General features: G+C 39.5%; 1 protein-coding gene across 4 annotated transcripts in view; it reads right to left on the minus strand.

Annotated features, from left to right (window-relative positions):
* Positions 1–19,555, minus strand: part of LOC101884734 (ryanodine receptor 3) — a 253,838-nt gene that overhangs the window by 190,588 nt on the left and 43,695 nt on the right. For all 4 annotated transcript variants that reach the window (XR_015512842.1, XR_015512843.1, XM_087289686.1 and 1 more), the window contains exons 4-9: positions 16,125–16,199; positions 15,969–16,047; positions 15,345–15,457; positions 10,746–10,845; positions 10,396–10,489; positions 293–367 (exon numbers count right to left, since the gene is read on the minus strand). Coding sequence is in view for 2 of the 4 variants with exons in the window: in XM_087289686.1 (XP_087145812.1) it covers positions 293–367; positions 10,396–10,489; positions 10,746–10,845; positions 15,345–15,457; positions 15,969–16,047; positions 16,125–16,199 (536 nt within the window). In the remaining 2 variants the exon portion in view is untranslated. The remainder of the gene's footprint in view (positions 1–292; positions 368–10,395; positions 10,490–10,745; positions 10,846–15,344; positions 15,458–15,968; positions 16,048–16,124; positions 16,200–19,555) is intronic.

The raw sequence follows: 19,555 nt of genomic DNA on the forward strand, positions 1-19,555 counted from the left end.
GTGTATGGGTGTTTCCCAGTGCTGAGTTGCAGCTAGAAAGGCATTTGCTGTGTAAAACATATGCTGGAATAGTTGGCGGTTCATTCTGCTGTGGTGATCTCTGGTGAATAAAGGGACTAAGCCAAAGGAAAATGAATGAATTGAATTACACACAAGTCTTACACGTTCTAAAGTCAAATTTAAACATTAAGTACATTATTCACTTAAACTTTGAAAACACCAGATTAAAGCATTTTAAAGGGTTTCCAGCAGCAGTAAAACCCAGTTTAAGGTATCTTGAAGACACACACACCTGATGCGTAGCGGCTCCAGCCTCCAGAGCGACCGCGCTTTAGCTCCTGCTTTACCCGTCTCGTAATTCACCAACCTGAAAAACACAGAAACACATAATCAGAGCTGGAGAAGTCGCATCAAAAAACAAATACGGGACTTTTTATCTTCTATAGCTGTGTCCGTTACACCGTAGATCACAATCAACAACCAGATTTTTAACACTCGACTGCTAGATCCCAAAATTAACAGAAGAATAGGCAAGAATTTCAAGAATTCAAGAATTATTTTGCTTTCAGTTGTTGTTTTTAGGATTGTTTTGTGGTGATGATGTGGTGTTGTTTCAGGTGTTGTTTTGTTGTTATCGGGATTGTTTTGGGTGTTGTTTTGTAATGTTGTTTCAGGTGTTGTTGTGTTGTTATCGGGATTGTTCTGGCTGTTGTTTTGTTGTGTTGTTATCGGGATTGTTTCGGGTGTTGTTTTGTAATGTTGTTTCAGGTGTTGTTGTGTTGTTATCGGGATTGTTCTGGCTGTTGTTTTGTTGTGTTGTTATCGGGATTGTTTCGGGTGTTGTTTTGTAATGTTGTTTCAGGTGTTGTTTTGTTTTGTTGTTATCGGGATTGTTTTGGGTGTTGTTTTGTAATGTTGTTTCAGGTGTTGTTGTGTTGTTATCGGGATTGTTCTGGCTGTTGTTTTGTTGTGTTGTTATCGGGATTGTTTTGGGTGTTGTTTTGTAATGTTGTTTCAGGTGTTGTTTTGTTTTGTTGTTATCGGGATTGTTTCGGGTGTTGTTTTGTAATGTTGTTTCAGGTGTTGTTTTGTTGTGTTGTTATCGGGATTGTTTTGGGTGTTGTTTTGTAATGTTGTTTCAGGTGTTGTTGTGTTGTTATCGGGATTGTTCTGGCTGTTGTTTTGTTGTGTTGTTATCGGGATTGTTTTGGGTGTTGTTTTGTAATGTTGTTTCAGGTGTTGTTTTGTTTTGTTGTTATCGGGATTGTTTCGGGTGTTGTTTTGTAATGTTGTTTCAGGTGTTGTTTTGTTGTGTTGTTATCGGGATTGTTCTGGCTGTTGTTTTGTTGTGTTGTTATCGGGATTGTTTTGGGTGTTGTTTTGTAATGTTGTTTCAGGTGTTGTTTTGTTTTGTTGTTATCGGGATTGTTTTGGGTGTTGTTTTGTAATGTTGTTTCAGGTGTTGTTTTGTTTTGTTGTTATCGGGATTGTTTTGGGTGTTGTTTTGTAATGTTGTTTCAGGTGTTGTTTTGTTGTGTTGTTATCGGGATTGTTCTGGCTGTTGTTTTGTTTTGTTGTTATCGGGATTGTTTTGGGTGTTGTTTTGTAATGTTGTTTCAGGTGTTGTTTTGTTTTGTTGTTATCGGGATTGTTCTGGGTGTTGTTTTGTAATGTTGTTTCAGGTGTTGTTTTGTTGTGTTGTTATCGGGATTGTTTCGGGTGTTGTTTTGTAATGTTATTTTGGGTGTGTTTTGTTGTGTTGTTATCAGGATTGTTTTGGCTGTTGTTTTGTTATCGGGATTGTTTTGGGTGTTGTTTTGTAATGTTGTTTCAGGTGTTGTTTTGTTGTGTTGTTATCGGGATTGTTCTGGCTGTTGTTTTGTTGTGTTGTTATCAGGATTGTTTTGGGTGTCGTTTTGTGGTGTTGTTTTGAATGTTGTTTTGTTGTTGTTTTGTGCTATTGTTTACAGGGTTGTTTTGGGCTGTTGTTATCAGGATTGTTGTAGGTGTTGTTTTAAGGCAGGGGTCACCAATCTCGGTCCAGGAGGGCCGGTGTCCCTGCAGGGTTTAGCTCCAACTTGCCTCAACACACCTGTCTGGATGTTTCAATTATACCTAGTAAGAGCTTGATTAGCTTGTTCAGGTGTTTGATTAGGGTTGGAGCTAAAATCTGCAGTACACCAGCCCTCCAGGAACATGTTTGGCGACCACTGTTTTAAGGTGTTGTTATCAGGATTGTTCTGGCTGTTGTTTTGTGGTGCTGGTATCAGGATTGTTTTGCGGTGTTGTTTTGTGGTGTTGTTATCAGGATTGTTCTGGGGGCTATTCCATAAACCAAGTTTACAGAAAAAGCCAGGCTTATTTTGGTAAGTCAGGTTTATTAATGACAGATTCGGTTTCATAAATCAAATTTACGATAGTTCAAAATTAATAACCCTGGCAACTTATGCTGGGAAACTAGCCTGGTCCGGGGCAGGCTAACTCTCAGGCTAAGCCTTAAGTTCAAGCTTAATCAAAGTAATGTTAACATTTACCTGCCATAATTTGATGCCATTTAAATTCACTTAACCTCTTAATAACTTTATAGCCACTTAATAGCAATATATATATATATATATATATATATATATATATATATATATATATATATATATATATATATATATATATATATATATATATATATATATATATATATATATATATATATATTGCTATTAAGTGGCTATAAAGTTATTAAGAGGTTAATAATACATTATATATATATATTCTAAACATTGCATTGGTACTTAATAATCTAATGTATGAACACAAATATATTATTGTAAAGCATTCTGTAGAAAATAATAATTTAAAAGATATATATATATATATATATATATATATATATATATATATATATATATATATATATATATATATATATATATATATATATATATATACACACACACACAAACACACACACACACACGTTAATTTTTTTCGGCTTAGTGCCTTTATTAATCTGGGGTTACCACAGCGCAATGAACGGCCAACTTCTACAGCAGCTTAATGCAGCGGACGCCTTCACTTGGAAACATCCATACACACTCATTCACATTCCTACACTACGGTCAATTTAGCTTATTCAATTAACATATAGCGCATGCCGCATGTCCTTGGATTTGGGGGAAACCAGAGCACCTGGAGAAAACCCACTCGAGCGCGGTGTTAGGAAAGACACTGACTAATATAAAGAAAAAGGCTACGTTTCTTAAATAATGACTTTAAAGCTGTAAAATGAGTAAAATAATCGGGAGATGATCCGTGCTGTGCAGCAGCGTCACTTTACTGTAAAGATATATTCCCACGGCCCGCGGAAAACAAGTGGCAAAGGGAAAGCAACGATTTGCAGCAGATTCAGGAGCAAATTAAAAATCCCACCGCTTGTGTGTGCACGGCTCTTTGTTTATTTTAAACCTATGTGCTTACATTTAAAACATTGTGTACGTTACATTGAGCCTTGCAATGCATTAAAACTTTTCCTTACAAGAAACAATTGGCAGTAAGCGCAAATCCTCTCTCTCTCACGCAAATGCGCGCGGTCAAGCACAATTACTGTTTTATAACAAATATTTAATTACGCCTAAATAATAGCCTATATTTAAAAATATATTGCTACTGTAGCCTATTGAACTATCTGCAGTTTCGCGGCTCACTCGCTGTGAACAGCTGTGTCTCATTTCAGAGCTCTTTCAGTTCTCGAAGTTGCCATGGTAGCACACAACATAATCGATGTATCTATGCTCGACTTTTAAGGTTTCACGACAGAAACGTACACGAGCAGTTATCTAGATTATTTAAACTGAACTCAGATTAGTTAGATCAAATGATCTTCAACTTGCCGTTATGGAACCAGTTTAAGCGTGGACGTTTAGTTCAGCTCATTGAAGTCAGGCTTTAGGCTTTAATCCCCACTTTTTTTAACCACTTTTATGATATAGCCCCCATGGCTGTTGTTTTGTGATGTTGTTTTCGGGGTTGTTTTGGGGTGTTGACCTGGTGTTGTTTTGTGGTGTTGTTTTCATGGTTGTTTTAGGGACTTGATTGCAGGGTTGATCTGGGTGTTTTGAGGTGTTGTTTTCAGGACTGTTTTGGGTGTTGATTTGACCTCTGATGTTGTTTTCAGGTGTTGTTTTGGACATTTTGATTATACAAAGAACTGTTAATGCTCAAAGAATTAAACGCTTGAGTGTTTTTTTTTATAAATATATAAAGAAAAGTGTTTTTACAGGTGGTTTGTCAAGCCCACTCACCTGTGTGAGGCACACTTCATAAATGCAGTGTTATTTTTATAGCTATGGGATAATTGTAAGAAACGCCTAGAGCAAATGTACAAAACTGCTGTAAGTGTCATTTTAAGGATCAGAGAGATGAAAGTGTGTTTTCTACAAGCAGTTTTCAAGCCCACTCGCCTGTGTGAAGCACACTCAGAATTGCATAATGTTTGGAGGTTGTCGTGTGGTGTGGTGGATGGGAAAGAAGAGAGAGTCCTGGTTTGGTATAGCTATATTTTTTGATTAAAGCTTCAGCAATTAATCGACACAAGAATATTTGATTCTGTCAGAAGCCTAGTATAAACAGAAACAAACTCTCTCTCTATCATCTGAACTGGATGACTCCCTGCCAGACGTCTGAAGGAGGTCTGGGTAAAATCCTTGAGAAGGAGTTGCTGTGATGTGATTGGATCTCAAGGACAGGACGCATCGCCGCAGGTCACAGCTGACAACTGATATCTAATCCTGCAGACGCCGTGCTAAACGCCACCGTGCTAAAAATAGCCTTACAAGGAGCACAGAGAGTCCAATCACATCCACATCCCCGGGTTACTCAAGCTCGACCCACTTCAGACACACTAACACACTCACTGGAGCGGCTAAACATGGACACACACACACACACACACACACAATAGACGGATCTTATAGGACACGGAGTCACTAAAATACCCATATTAGCTATCTTTCCATTCAAAGATGCTAATTAAAATTAAGCGCAGTAAATGGAATATCCCATACAGAAACATTATACATGGAAATATATGCAAATTGCATATATAAAATGCAAGTTTGACATATAGAAAATATATGACATGTTTTTATACAACATACATTTCAAAATTATTGCAAATAAAATGCTTCCATGCAATGATGCAATTACTTACTAGCAATTAAACTTGCAAAAGTGAAATATCACATATAGAAACACCACGCATGGAAATATATGCAAATTACATTTATGATAAGCAAGTTTGATATTAGATGTTACATATATGCATGATTTTTACATATATATATCATATATGCAACATATATTTCTAAATATTGGGACATACATTTAAGTGTCATTACATTTAGAAACATTATGCATGTAAATATATGCTAATTACATATATACATATACACAAATTACATATATGCAAATTCTTATTTGGGTTTTACATTTATAATATATGCTATATATGCAAAATATATTTGGAAATATTGCAAAAAACAATCCTTTATTAGATGTGTTTTCAGCCAAAAAAAGCGGATTAAACTTATATGCAAAAATGGAATATTTGATATAGAAAAATTACACATGGCAAATTATGCAAATTAGCTATGTTTCCATCCAAAGATGCAAATTAAACATGCACAGAAGTGAAATATATAACATACAAAAATGACATGAGGTCGCACTAAAAATCACACACACACACACACACACACACACACACACACACACACACACACACACACACACACACACACACACACACACACTAGACGGATCTTATAGAGTCACTAAAATACACCTAAAATACATACATTACATTTCATAATATTACTGACTTACTGTACTAATACTAAAGCCCCTATTGGCTATCTTTCCATTCAAGGATGCTAATTAAAATTAAGCGCAGTAAATGGAATATCCCATACAGAAACATTATACATGGAAATATATGCAAATTGCATTTATGAAATGCAAGTTTGACATGTAGAAAATATATGACATGTTTTTATACAACATACATTTCAAAATTATTGCAAATAAATGCTTCCATGCAATGATGCAATTACTTACTTGCAATTAAACTTGCAAAAGTGAAATATCACATATAGAAACACCACGCATGGATATATATGCAAATTGCATTTATGATAAGCAAGTTTGATATTAGATGTTACATATATGCATGATTTTTACATATATATATATATATCATATATGCAACATATATTTCTAAATATTGGGACACACATGTAAGTGGCATTCCATTTAGAAAAATTATGCATGTAAATATATGCTAATTACATATATACATATACGCAAATTACATTTTGGTTTTACATGTATAATATATGCTATATATGCAACATATATTTGGAAATATTGCAAAAACAATCCTTTATTAGATGTGTTTTCAGCCAAAAAAGCTGATTAAACTTACATGCAAAAATGGAATATTTGAAAAAGAAAAATACACTTGGCAAATTATGCAAATTAGCTATGTTTCCATCCAAAGAAGCAAATTAAACATGCACAGAAGTGAAATATATAACATACAAAAATGACATGAGGTCGCACTAAAAATGATGAGCTCATACTGAGAAACTAGGCATCGTGTAGGCTTCATACTGATTACTTTATCAAACAATATTTGTTTTAAACATGCATTTTAAAGTAGACACTACTATGACCATTTATGTGAAGCTGCTTTGACACAATCTACATTGTAAAAGCGCTATAAAAATAAAGCTGAGTTGAATTGAACTTCAAGCTTTCTCTAGATACATGTCTCATGTCTGTGTGTTTTGCTTTCGTGTAGTTTCAGCGCATTTTACTGACGCGTTTCTAAAAACAGTAGGCAGATAGACAGAAGAAATAATCCCTACACTATTTATTTTCCTCATTTTGCAAAAGCACACACTTTTGTTGTTATCCGCTTGTGAAGTGGTGAGGTGTTTGTGACGTTTGTATTACTGTTTCCGGGTCCAAGTGGCCAATCACTTGAGTGGAGAAATCATTCGTTTATGATCACATTTTATTCCTATCACACATTAAAGTTAGTTTCATATAAAATCATAGTGTACACAACAATCTCTGGGCTTGCTGCATAACAAATACCAAAAATTTAACAATTTATAAAAACATTAATCACTTTCTGGCCATCGGATATTAGGCATGGACATATATACTGATTGTGATTTACGAAAGCCTTAAATCGCTTTGTAAACGTTTATTATTACCATTTCATGAGTCTCCCCATTCAGTTGAATAGAGCGCTTGGACCCGGAAGCCGCTTCGCGTGACGTCACACTTAACAAGTAGACACCAAACCAGTGCTTAATTTGTGAATCACGAGGTCCCGGAACAGATCGGGGTAATGGATCCGGCATACTACCCAAGGATGTAGAGATGTCGCACAGGAAAGCGAAGAGTGGGGGGAATGAATAAGGGCCCGTTGGATAGCGGAGGGGTGTTGCGGACGCAAGTTGGGAGCTGCAGCGGGGGTTGGTTGTCGTGGACGAAAATGAAGAAGGTTGGGGAGTCGTGGAACAAAGTGAAAGTGAACAGCGGACGAAGGAGGAGGGAGGGTGAGTAGGGGTATCGGTTAAATGATGTGCCAGATCCGGCATGTTCCGGCACAAATTAAGCCCTGCACCTAACAGATTTGATGGATGTATTGCTCTTATCTGTACGATCAACACTGAAAGTGTCATTCAAGTTATTTTCTGCATTTTCGGAAGAAGACGCCTTAAACCATGTATATGCGGTCTTCGACCCCTGGGGGTTAATTGTCTGTTTATTGCTGTGAAACATCGTAGAATAATCAGGGGCCTCATGTATCAACGCTGCGTACGCACAAAAACTTTGCGTACGCCAGGTTTCACGCTCAGAATCGCTCATGTTTGGATTTACTAACGATGAACTGAACGTTTTTTGTGCGTGTCTGTTTTATTTCCATTGGCGACTCCTAGAGGCAGTTGTGTTAAATTCCTCTCTACAAAGTGTCTGAGCCTTGCAATGGCAGCTGTATGAGACGGGTTCATCCAGCAGGTATATAAGGTTTCCATACCATACAGTTGACCAGCTAAACATTAAAGCACAATTTGCAGCGGTCGCCTGTTTTCCCAATGTAATCTGAGCGATCTACCGCACGCACATTTCTATAAAGACACTATCTGAAGATGAATTTGCATGCGTGAATCAGAAACATTTCCATTCAATAAATGTGCAAATAAAATATGATGCACAGACTTATTAATGATTCCTGCTTGTCTTTCTCGTGATTAATAGTTGGCAAAATCTGATATGTAGCAGGGGAAAAAAGAAGAAAGAGTTCATCAGACGCTGGATTCAAACCGAGTTCATGCTCGAACGTGTCAATACATGTTGACATGCGTCTTATGAGCTGCGCCACTGAGACTGTTACAGATGCTGCAAGATTTTACACCTATAAATCACACTATTTCTCTTTTAAGTCACTCAGTGCGATGTTCAGACCCATCTGTGTTAACCGCATCAGCTAAACTCTCCCACTCTATTTTTTTCTTTTGTTGTTCTGGAGAACAAACTTGCAAGTAACACCGCTTTTCTCCGGTCTACCTCCGAAAGCAGCACCTCCAATCCACATTCTGTTCAAAGTTTCTCTTCTTGCTTTTGCCGTTGCTTTTTCGTTGGGTTTTGCCATTAGCATAGTCATTAGCATATTCATACGGGGGAGGAGGCAGGGAGGGGTTTTGCGCTCGTGCATGTTGCGCTCAGTTTTACGTTCATTCAGATGTACAAAAGAATATGCGTGGGATTCGGCGTACGCAGTGTTTCATACATCTGAATTTTTTTCTGCGTACGCACATTTACAGCTTTGTGCGTACGCAATGATTTAGTATGATTTCCACGCAAGTCTTCGTACATGAGGGCTGTACTGTATAACTAGGGGAGTCAAAACGAATTGTTTTTTTCTGTGCATCACAATGCAGACGGGGAAAATTGGATACCGGTTCATTAATAATCATAACGGGTTATTATGTACTGACGTCATTTATCTCCTATGTGCGATGTCGTAGTAGAATACTATGGCGAAGGAGGCGAGGGAGAGTAAATAAAACGCTCCTACTGCTTAAAAGGTGGATAATTATGCACAGTTCAACTGCTTGTGAGTTTGCTGGACAGTCTTTCATTGACACTGAAGAAGACACAGCAAACGAGCTGCTATTTCACCACTATGGAGAGATGCTGTAAAACTCCATCTCTCTCCATCGCCGCTGCATACAGACAAGACAGTGCAAAAAGGGCAGTAGTGCAAACAAATATGAACATAGAATATAATAAAGAAATAAAGAAAAGAAATGTAAAAAATAAAAATAGATTAATAAAAATAACAATATATCAGTAAAATTAAAAAGATTAATAAAAATAAAAATAGATTAATGGTAATTTATGAAACCTCTCTCTCTCTCTCTCTCTCTCTCTCTCTCTCACTCACTTTAGACATTTGAGCCGCTGGTGTGTTTGTGAGGTGACTTTTCCTCTCCTCTCGGCTGTTAAAGCGATACTTGTGGATCCTGACACGAGCGTGCCTGAGATGTGAGTTTTCTCCACTGTGTCTATTACGGATTACCTGTGATAACAGTGTATTATTCGCATACAGACTCTAACCGCAGCTGTGCTTTCCGCGTCACTCATCGTTAAACATCGTTTTCATTTCTAAAGCCGATCGCAGCCCTTTCTGTTGAGCGGGTGAAGACAATGACCAATCATTGGAGTGTAAACCTCGCCTGTCAGCGCTCAAAAAGCAAGCGGGATCATATTTACATGAGTTTATTTGCTGTAAATGCTCATGCTGTCCTCTGTGCATGTGTTGGAGTTTTGTTTCATACATTAAATAAGAGTGTTTTCTTTGAGCAGGTCAAATTAAAGGCACAGTTTATATATCTCACTGCTGTATTAAAGGACAAAACTGCATCACAAATATTATATAAATATATTCATTCATTCATTCATTTTCTTGTCGGCTTAGTCCCTTTATTAATCCGGGGTCGCCACAGCGGAATGAACCGCCAACTTATCCAGCAAGTTTTTACGCAGCGGATGCCCTTCCAGCTGCAACCCATCTCTGGGAAATAAATATATTCATAGATTTTAATTTTTAATTTTTTAATTTAATAAAAATTCTTGTTTTGTGAAGAAAAAATCTAATTACTTATGAAAAGCATCGTCAATGCACTGAGATATCGAATTAAACCGAATCGATGGCATGATAATCATAACCGAATCCAACCGTGAGACCAGTGTAGATTCACACCCCTAATATAAAGCCCATAATAATCACAAACACAGGAGTATTGGAGATGAACTTCGCACCTTTGTTCTTCCTCACTCTGATCAGAGCCTGGGATCGTCAGAACCTCATCGTGTCCATGAAAAAGACGCATCACATGACCACCAAGAAGGTATCCTATTGGACAAAAGACACAAACACACACGAGGATCAGCAGAACACACACTTGTGCACAAACACACCAAACTGTACACTTTTATGAATATCTATATTGTGATCACACACACCAACTGTATAGTGATAAGTGACAATCAGCCTGTTGTTGACGCATGCATCATGCATATCTGCCTCAAAACTATGACCTATCATAATGCATAACAGGGGCTCTTTAAAAGCCTGCACTGAGTGTTGCGTCTGATTGTGTGTGCTGTACCTTCCTCTACGTTGCTCCCTGAGCAGATGGGATGGACGTTCCAGAGCGTCTGCATGAAGGACGCGTCCACCTGGATGCAGCCATTGGATATGGACAGATGCTGTGGAGCAGAGCAGGTTAATAATCATTAACAACGCGTCCTCTACTGTCAGAGAGGTTTCATTGTGTTTTCTATCAGGTGCAAACCACAAAACATCACAAACCACCTGCAGAAAGCACACTCTTTCATCTCTCTCGCTCTTTAATCAACACTTGCACCAGTTTGTACATTTGCACCAGACACTCCATATCACTGGAAAAATATTGTGCAATTTCCAACTCGGGCTCATTCTGAAAACGCCGTCCCGTGGACATTTATGGAGACCGCGAATTACGTGGCCGGAGCTACGCAAGGCAGCATTTCATTTTTTGAAGCAAACGATGTGGGGCAGTGTGACGCCGTTCCTTGAATCGGTGCTTGCCTGCCGACCGACTGCTCACTCGCCTGCCTCCGTATGAAGGGCTTTCCCACCGCAACCAGTTTGTCCGGTTTAGCTCGTCATGTCTGTCGTAGGACTGGAGGCACAGAGAGAGAGGAGCTGAGCGGTGACGACAACCGGGTTTGAGTCCGGGGAAGAACGGTTTCAGGAATCAGGTAAGAAAACAAAAACCAAATCCCACAAATAAAGCAAACAAGTTCATAACGGGATGAGAATGTGGTCAAAGTCTGAAAACGTGGTCAAACATCAGATGAGGGCTTTGATTTTTTGATTTTTCTGGATGGCTTGTTGTGAATCGTCGTTGGTCGGGTTCAGGGAAGGAGGAGGGAGGGTGGGTCGGCCCATTGGCCGGTTGCACGGTCAATCATTCTTGTCATTCAGACAGACAGACGGGAGGTTGTTCGACAGCGGCCTCTGGCAGGTTCGGCAAACGGCGTTCGCGAGAGACGTTCGAGGCGCAAAAAATCGCGCACAGCGCCCTCTCGTGGATTCACGAAAACTGCATGAATACGTACCTCCCGGGACGTATTTCACGGCCTCCAGAAACATCCACATAACTTCGTTTTCAGAATGAGCCTGGGTTGGCAATTTCTGAGTGTCTCACACAGGTGAGTTGGTCTGACAAACCACCTGCAGAAGCACACTCTTTCATCTCTCTCGCTCTTTAATCAACACTTGCACCAGTTTGTACATTTGCACCAGACACTCCATATCACTGGAAAAATATTGTGCAATTTCCAACTCGGGCTCATTCTGAAAATGTCGTCCCGTGGACATTTATGGAGACCACGAATTAGGTGGCCGCAGCTACGCAAGGCAGCATTTCATTTTTTGAAGCGAACGATGTGGGGCAGTGTGACGCCGTTCCTTGAATCGGTGCTTGCCTGCCGACCGGCCGCTCACTCGGGCTTTCCCGCCGCAACCAGTTTGTCCGGTTTAGCTCGTCGTCTCTGTCGTAGGACTGGAGGCGCAGAGAGAGAGGAGCTGAGCGGTGACGACGACCGGGTTTGAGTCCGGGGAAGAGCGGTTTCAGGAATCAGGTAAGAAAACAAAAACCAAATCCCAAAAATAAAGCAAACAAGTTCATAACGGGATGAGAATGTGGTCAAAGTCTGAAAACGTGGTCAAACATCAGACGAGGGCTTTGATTTTTTGATTTTTCTGGATGGCTTGTTGTGAATCGTTGTTGGTCGGGTTCAGGGAAGGAGGAGGGAGGGTGGGTCGGCCCATTGGCCGGTTGCACGGTCAATCATTCTTGTCATTCAGACAGACAGACGGGAGGTTGTTCGATAGCGGCCTCTGGCAGGTTCGGCAAACGGCGTTCGCGAGAGACGTTCGAGGCGCAAAAAATCGCGCACAGCGCCCTCTCGTGGATTCATGAAAACTGCATGAATACGTACCTCCCGGGACGTATTTCGCGGCCTTCAGAAACGTCCACATAACTTCGTTTTCAGAATGAGCCTGGGTTGGCAATTTCTGAGTGTCTCACACAGGTGAGTTGGCCTGACAAACCACCTGCAGAAAGCACACTCTTTCATCTCACTGACACTTTAACAGACACATCAGTTTGCACCAGACACTCTCTTAAAATCACTCCATATCTATAAAATCATTGAGCATTTCTGAGTGTCTCTCACAGGTGAGTTGGTCTGTCAAACCACCTGTAGGAAACACACTCCTCTATCTTCAAATGCACCGGACACTTTACTTCAACTCCATCCTACAAGAACTCAATAAGGAAACCAATGCTTACTTGCACTACTTGCTTTCATCAACATTATAGGTATTGTTCAATACCAGTGTTGTTCTTATGTAAAAGTGCCTGTATAGCCTGTCTTGGATTATGTGAATAGTTAGTTTTTAAGTAATTTATAGTATATGACTGTTTCTCAATATGCGTTCTTCAGCGGTCTTGTGTCCTCGTGTATCGTCATCATCAGCTGACAAAGTTTAGTTCATATACTCAAGACTGCAAGAACAGAGGACGCGTTCTTGATATCGAGGACGCATGGATGCAGACTTGAGCACCAAACTCGCTCGGGAAGTCCCAGAAGTCATTGCGCCTGGAGGTGAGAAGCGCAGCATTGTATTTAGGTTTATTATTAAAGTTTAGAGATGTAACTTATTTACCTCAGGAGTTTCCCTAAATGAAACGCTGAATATAAACATTACCACGAACATCTTAATAAAGGAATAAACACATTAAGGGTGTTTGTTTGATGAATTTCCTATTAAAATCTGTTTTATTTATAATGTGCAACGTATATTTATAATGTTTTTATGCAGAATATATATTTTGAAAAGGGGAAAGACAATAAATCGTTGTATGAAGGCTGTAATGTTTACATAATTTATCATTTAAAACACGTGAAGGTCATGTGACCATCAGGAAGAACTAGGCATCTCATTCCTAAGAGGACCCGTTCTCTGTTCTCGTGGTCTCCCGAGTTCGTTCTTCCGGGGACACCTGGCAAGACCGCTCTCCACAAGAACACAAGTGCGATCTCTGCGTTCTTGGAATTGATAAACAGCCTATCTATAGTTAAGCATAGTTAGATTACGGTATGTTGGTCATATATAGTGTTGTAAAAAAAAATAAATGAATGAGTAAAAAGAAGAGAGAACCCAGTCCAGGAGACTCGAAACAAGCAGAATTCCTTTATTGAGACGTGTTGGTTAATCTGCAGTCAAACAGCGTCTTCAAGGTGTCCAATGTGTCTGCAAGAGCCTACTAGAGGTCCGCAGTCTGCAAGTTCTTTCACAAGTCTCTCACAAGTCTCACACAAGTCTCAATTAGTCTGAATTAAGACAAAGATTTCATGTCTATATTGTCCTGTTAGGAGGAGGGGGCATAGCTAAACAAAGCATGCAAATCAAGAGTTGTGGTTGGCAGGGTAAACTGCTTCTCAGGTCTAATCTCATCATGTTCTGGAGACAGAAACCGCCTGACCATTTGATCGAAAAGAGAAAACAATAGACACCCCATGCTGTGAAACTGACAATTTGCATTACTTTGGCTTAGCCTGTGATCAGAAAGACAAAAGGTTAATGTCCCTCCTAGCTGGAATGTTAATGAAATTATATAATTAAAAACCAGAGAATATAACTTTTTAGTTATACGTAGATTATTGTTAATTTGAAAGTAGATGATATAAATTTATATTTCCACAATAGCTTTAAAACAGCTCTTACATCCAGTGTTGTGTTCATATTTATGATTATGTTCATTTATGTAACACTGTGGTCCGGCAGGACACAACATTAAGTTCCACTGTGTGGCCACACACGAACAATAAAGCTCATCGAGACTGGATTTAAACTTATTCACCTCTCAGTGCATTGCGTTATAGGATATGCTTGAGTAACATGGTGCACTTTCATGTTTTCTTTTGTCTTTAAAATGTTGCAGATGTTCTTCCAGCTGTAACCCAGCACCGGGAAACACCCACACTCATTCACACACTCATACATTACGGCTAATTTAGGTAATCAATTCCCCTATAGCGCATGTGTTTGGACTGTGGGGGAAACTGGAGCACCCGTAGGAAACCCATGCGAAGGCAGGGAGAACATGCAAACTCCACACAGAAACGCCAACTGAGCCGAGGTTAGAAACAGCGACCCAGCGACCTTCTTGCTGTGAGGCGACAGCACTACCTACTGCACCACTGCCTCGCCCTGATTTTAAAAATTAATTTACATATTTAGATTCAACATTCATTCATTAATTTTCCTACAGCTTAGTCTTTTATTTATCAAGAATGGCCACGGTGTAATGAACCGCCAACTATTCCAGCATATGTTTAACCCAGCTGCAACCCAGTACTGGGAAATACCCATACACACTCATTCACACACTCATGCACTACAGCCAGTTTAGTTGATCAGTTCCCCTATAGCGCATGTGTTTGGACTGTTGGGGAAACCGGAGCACCCAGAGGACACCCACGCCAACACGGGGAGAACATGCAAACTCCACACAGTAACGGCAACTGACCCAGCCGGGACTCGAACCAGCGACCTTCTTGCTGTGGGGCCACAGTGCTAACCACTGAGCCACCCTTAACACAATTCAGAAAGTAAAATATTATCCTGTGCACTGGGTTTATGTCATACTCACGAGATATCGTTCTGACGACACACTGACGAGAATGAGATCATCTCCGATTCGCACTTTCTCTCCCTCTGACCTCTGTTTAGACGCCGGATGAATCGTCCACCAACAGGCCTCACCTTAAAACACACACACATTTAAACACACACACACTATTTGTAAAGAGCAGTGGTGTAAAGTAACAGATTGCAAATACCCAAACGCCTGTAATTGAGTAGTTTTTCTCAGGAATTTTAATGTACTGAGTAGTTTTATAAATGTGCACTTTTACTTTCCCTTGAGTGCATGTTTAGTGCAGTATCAGTGCTGTTACTCCACTACTGTCCTTCATCCTGCATCACTACTGTATTATTTCTTGTCTATGGGGATTAGAGAAATCAGTCCTGTGATTCCTGTCCAATCAGATCACACATAGAAGGTAAATCACCTCATAATGAACCACCTAAAGACATGGGTGAATTTTAATTGCAGCAAACTGTTTGGAAGCATTAAAAGTGTCCAAGAAGTGTCCAAGAAGATCAAGAGCAAGTAGTTTGATCATTGTCTGCCGTTCATTTTTCCTAGTCGTTTCTTTCATAGGCAACTGAGTGGGAGGTTCAGAATAAGTGCAGAATAAGGTCGATATTTCACCTGTGGAGTCTTCCTGAAGGCCCACATCGAAGGACAGTTTATCCGTCATCGACCGTGATGTCTTCAAACAGGTCAGAAACTGTAAAAGACGCACACGAAATGTTGACACAGCCTGCCGGAATCACATAAATGAAGAAAAGCTGAACGTTTACAAACCATCCCGCTGAACGAGTGTCTGAGGAGAATAGCGTGACCGTAGAGTAGCGTCCGGTGACCTCCGCCCTGAGCCGCCTAAGCAATAATCACAATAAACATGAACAGGTGAAGTCAGAAATATTAGAAATATTGGCGGTCACGTGGCTCTGGCGAAGATGGCTGGTTAATTGATTTGCTCCGATAACCCGCACACAAAAATTAGTATACCCTTTTATTATTTTTAATAATTAACAATTTAAGTATGTATAAATATCTTGCTCCAAAACAGTGTGACATTTTACTAGAGCTTGTAAGACAGGAGGGGAAAAACAGAAACCTCAGGCCGATCTTGACCTGGCTGTCATGGCGGATACATCAGATGTGTTAGCGTAATTAAAAGCTTTGAGAACTGAGCTTGGAACCAAACAGTATGGTATTGAAAATCAATTAACAGAAGTATCTTCATCCGTTAAGATGTTAGAGATCAACCTGACAGAGATTAAAAATGCGGTAACGGCTACTGAAAAAAGAATCGACGACGCGGAGGAGCGCATTGTGGCAGCCGAGACCCGACTGGATACAGCCGACTCTTTCGCTACCTCGGCATCCAAACGCTTGAATCTCCTGGAAGCAAAGGTGGAAGATTTAGAAAACCGCAGCAGAAGAAAGAATCTTCGACTTTTTGGTTTACGAGAGGGTGCATAAGGGTCAAAAACGCTTATGGACTTTATCAAAGACATGCTGCCTCAGTGGACGAACATGACACCTGACACACAGTTTACCCTGGAGCAGGTCCACCGGACTTTAGCTCCAGCTAAACCTAACCAACACAGGGCCGTTCTCATCCGCTTCCTTAAATTTTAGAATAAGGAACTGATATTTCGCTCAAGACGCAGAGAAATCACCTACGATGGAAACAGGCTGTACTTTTCCGAAGATTTTTCAGTCGAAACTATGCGACAACGCCGGGAGTTTAACAACGTCAGAAAACTATTTGCTGATAAAGGGATGTACCGCGGATTCCTTATCCAACCATGCAAACTGTGAATTCTTCATGACAAAAAGATCCAGCTGTTCTCATCTCCCAAAGACGCCGAGGAGTTCTATCGTAAACATGGCTAGACTGTCGTGAGTAATAGATACGGATCGGACTACATGAATAAGCTATTTAGGGTATAAATGTCTTGTTAAGACAGACAAATAGTAATATTTACGAATCTAATTTTCTGTCTCGAAAAACAGGTAAATTGTAATCCAGATTTTGACCCTTTTATTTTTTGTAAATGTGTGTGTTGGGGATCTGAGCATTATCTTACTGGTTATTATATGCCCAGAGTTAGTTCGGTTATGGGGCTGCCCAGTCGTTTGGGGACAGGGCTTGTGTCTAAGGGAGGGGGGGGTGGTTGGGAGGGGGGGATTTGTTCGCGAATTTCAGAGTTTAAAAAGGTTCAGCACATAGTATCCAATCTTTCATGTCCGGGTATACAAATCGATGGTCAGGACAAACATAACATGATTGTAAAATGGATAATCTATCATACTGACCATTCACAAGCCGTTATTTGATTTCTGTTTTATCAAGTAACATAAACTGGATTTGTTGATGTACATGTTTCAATATTTGTATACTTTGATGCTACACTTAATGCTGAATATTCTTTGGTCAATTGTGTTGATTGTTATACTGTAAAATGATAAATAAGTAGTAAAAAAAGAAATATTAATTCTGTTTAATGGAGAGAAGATTTTCTTCAACACATTTCTAATCAAAATAGTTTTAATTTCTTTGCCATGATGACAGTATATAATACTATATTCTTCTAGATACTAGTATTCAGCTTAAGTGATATTTAAAGGCTTCACTTGGGTAATTCTAATAAATAAATGAATAAAATACATAAGATATTGTTTGTAAATATAGCCATAAATTGTAATGTTAACAAAATGTTAATTTTAAATAAAATCTTTTAGTATTTTATTTGAAACAAAACATTATTTTAATCAACAAAAATAAAAATATATAATTGTATCTCATAAGCAGGGCCAGACGGAGTCTGCGGATGTTTTTTGCTATTTCTGCGGAGAATTTTGCTGAAAATCTGCGGATTTCTGCGGAATTATTTTTGGGAGTATCATAACTAAAACCTTAATATGTGAAATAAAAAATATTATCTTTTCACTTGTATCGAATGTTTACAATGCAAATACAATTAGATTTACTTATTTGGTAAACAACGCAAATCTCTCATATAAGATCTCTACTAAAAGACAGAAAATATTACCGTAAAAACTGCATTGTACATAATTCCCGGCAGTTAGCTCTCTGCAACTCTCACATGGTCGCACACTGAAGCTAAGCAGGGCTGCGCCCGGTCAGTGTCTGGATGGGAGACCGCATGGGAAAGCTAGGTTGCTGCCGGAGGTGGTGTTAGTGAGGTCAGCAGGGGGCGCCCAACCTGCGGTCTGTGTGGGTCTTAATGCCCCAGTATAGTGACTCGGATGAGACGTTAAACCGAGGTCCCGACTCTCTGTGCTCATTAATAATCCCAGGATGTCCTTCGAAAAGAGTAGGGGTGTAACCCCGGGATCCTGGCCAAATCTGCCCACTGGCCTCTGTCCATCATGGCCTCCTAACCCTCCCCATATTCAATTGGCTTCGTCACTGTCTCCTTTCCACCAATCAGATGGTGTGTGGTGTGCCGTCTGGCGCAAAATGGCTGCCGACGCGTCATACAGGTGGATGCTGCACTCTGGTGGTGGATGAAGAGATTACCATCCCCATTGTGTAAAGCGCTTTGAGTGCCCAGAAAAGCGCTATATAGATGTAAGGATTATTATTATTATTATTATTATTAATTCATATGAACATTATTCAATAATATTACTGTAATGAATTTAAAAACTATAGATTTACACACATTTACTCAAGTAAATATACAGAATTAATGATTGGCTAAAAATTTGTGGAAATCTGCGGAATTTTGCGCGCGCAGATTCCGTGTGGGCCTACTCATCATAAATCAATGAACTACTGCAGATTTTTTCATACATCATGTCGGCCCATTAAGCGTGATTTAAAAAAAAACTTCAACCACAGTTCATGAACATGCAACACATGCACAACGAAAATACATACATACATATATAATATAAAGTATACTTATATAATATTTATAATAAAAGTTCAATTCAATTCAATTCAGCTTTACTTGTATAGCGCTTTTACAATGTAGATTGTGTCAAAGCAGCTTCACATAAATGGTCATAGTAACTGGATCAGGGTAGTTCAGTTTTTAGTGTTTAAGTTCAGTTCAGTTTAGCTCAGTTCAGTGTGCTTTAATCATTACTGAGAGTCCAAACACTGAAGAGCAAATTCATTGATGCGTAGCTCTACCGATCCTGAACCATGCGAGCCAGTGGCGACAAGAGTAAAGGAATCCAAAAGTAGTGGA

This window comes from Danio rerio, chromosome 17, assembly GCF_052040795.2.
Source record: "Danio rerio strain M-AB ecotype USA chromosome 17, GRCz13ab, whole genome shotgun sequence".
Taxonomy (NCBI): domain Eukaryota; kingdom Metazoa; phylum Chordata; class Actinopteri; order Cypriniformes; family Danionidae; genus Danio; species Danio rerio.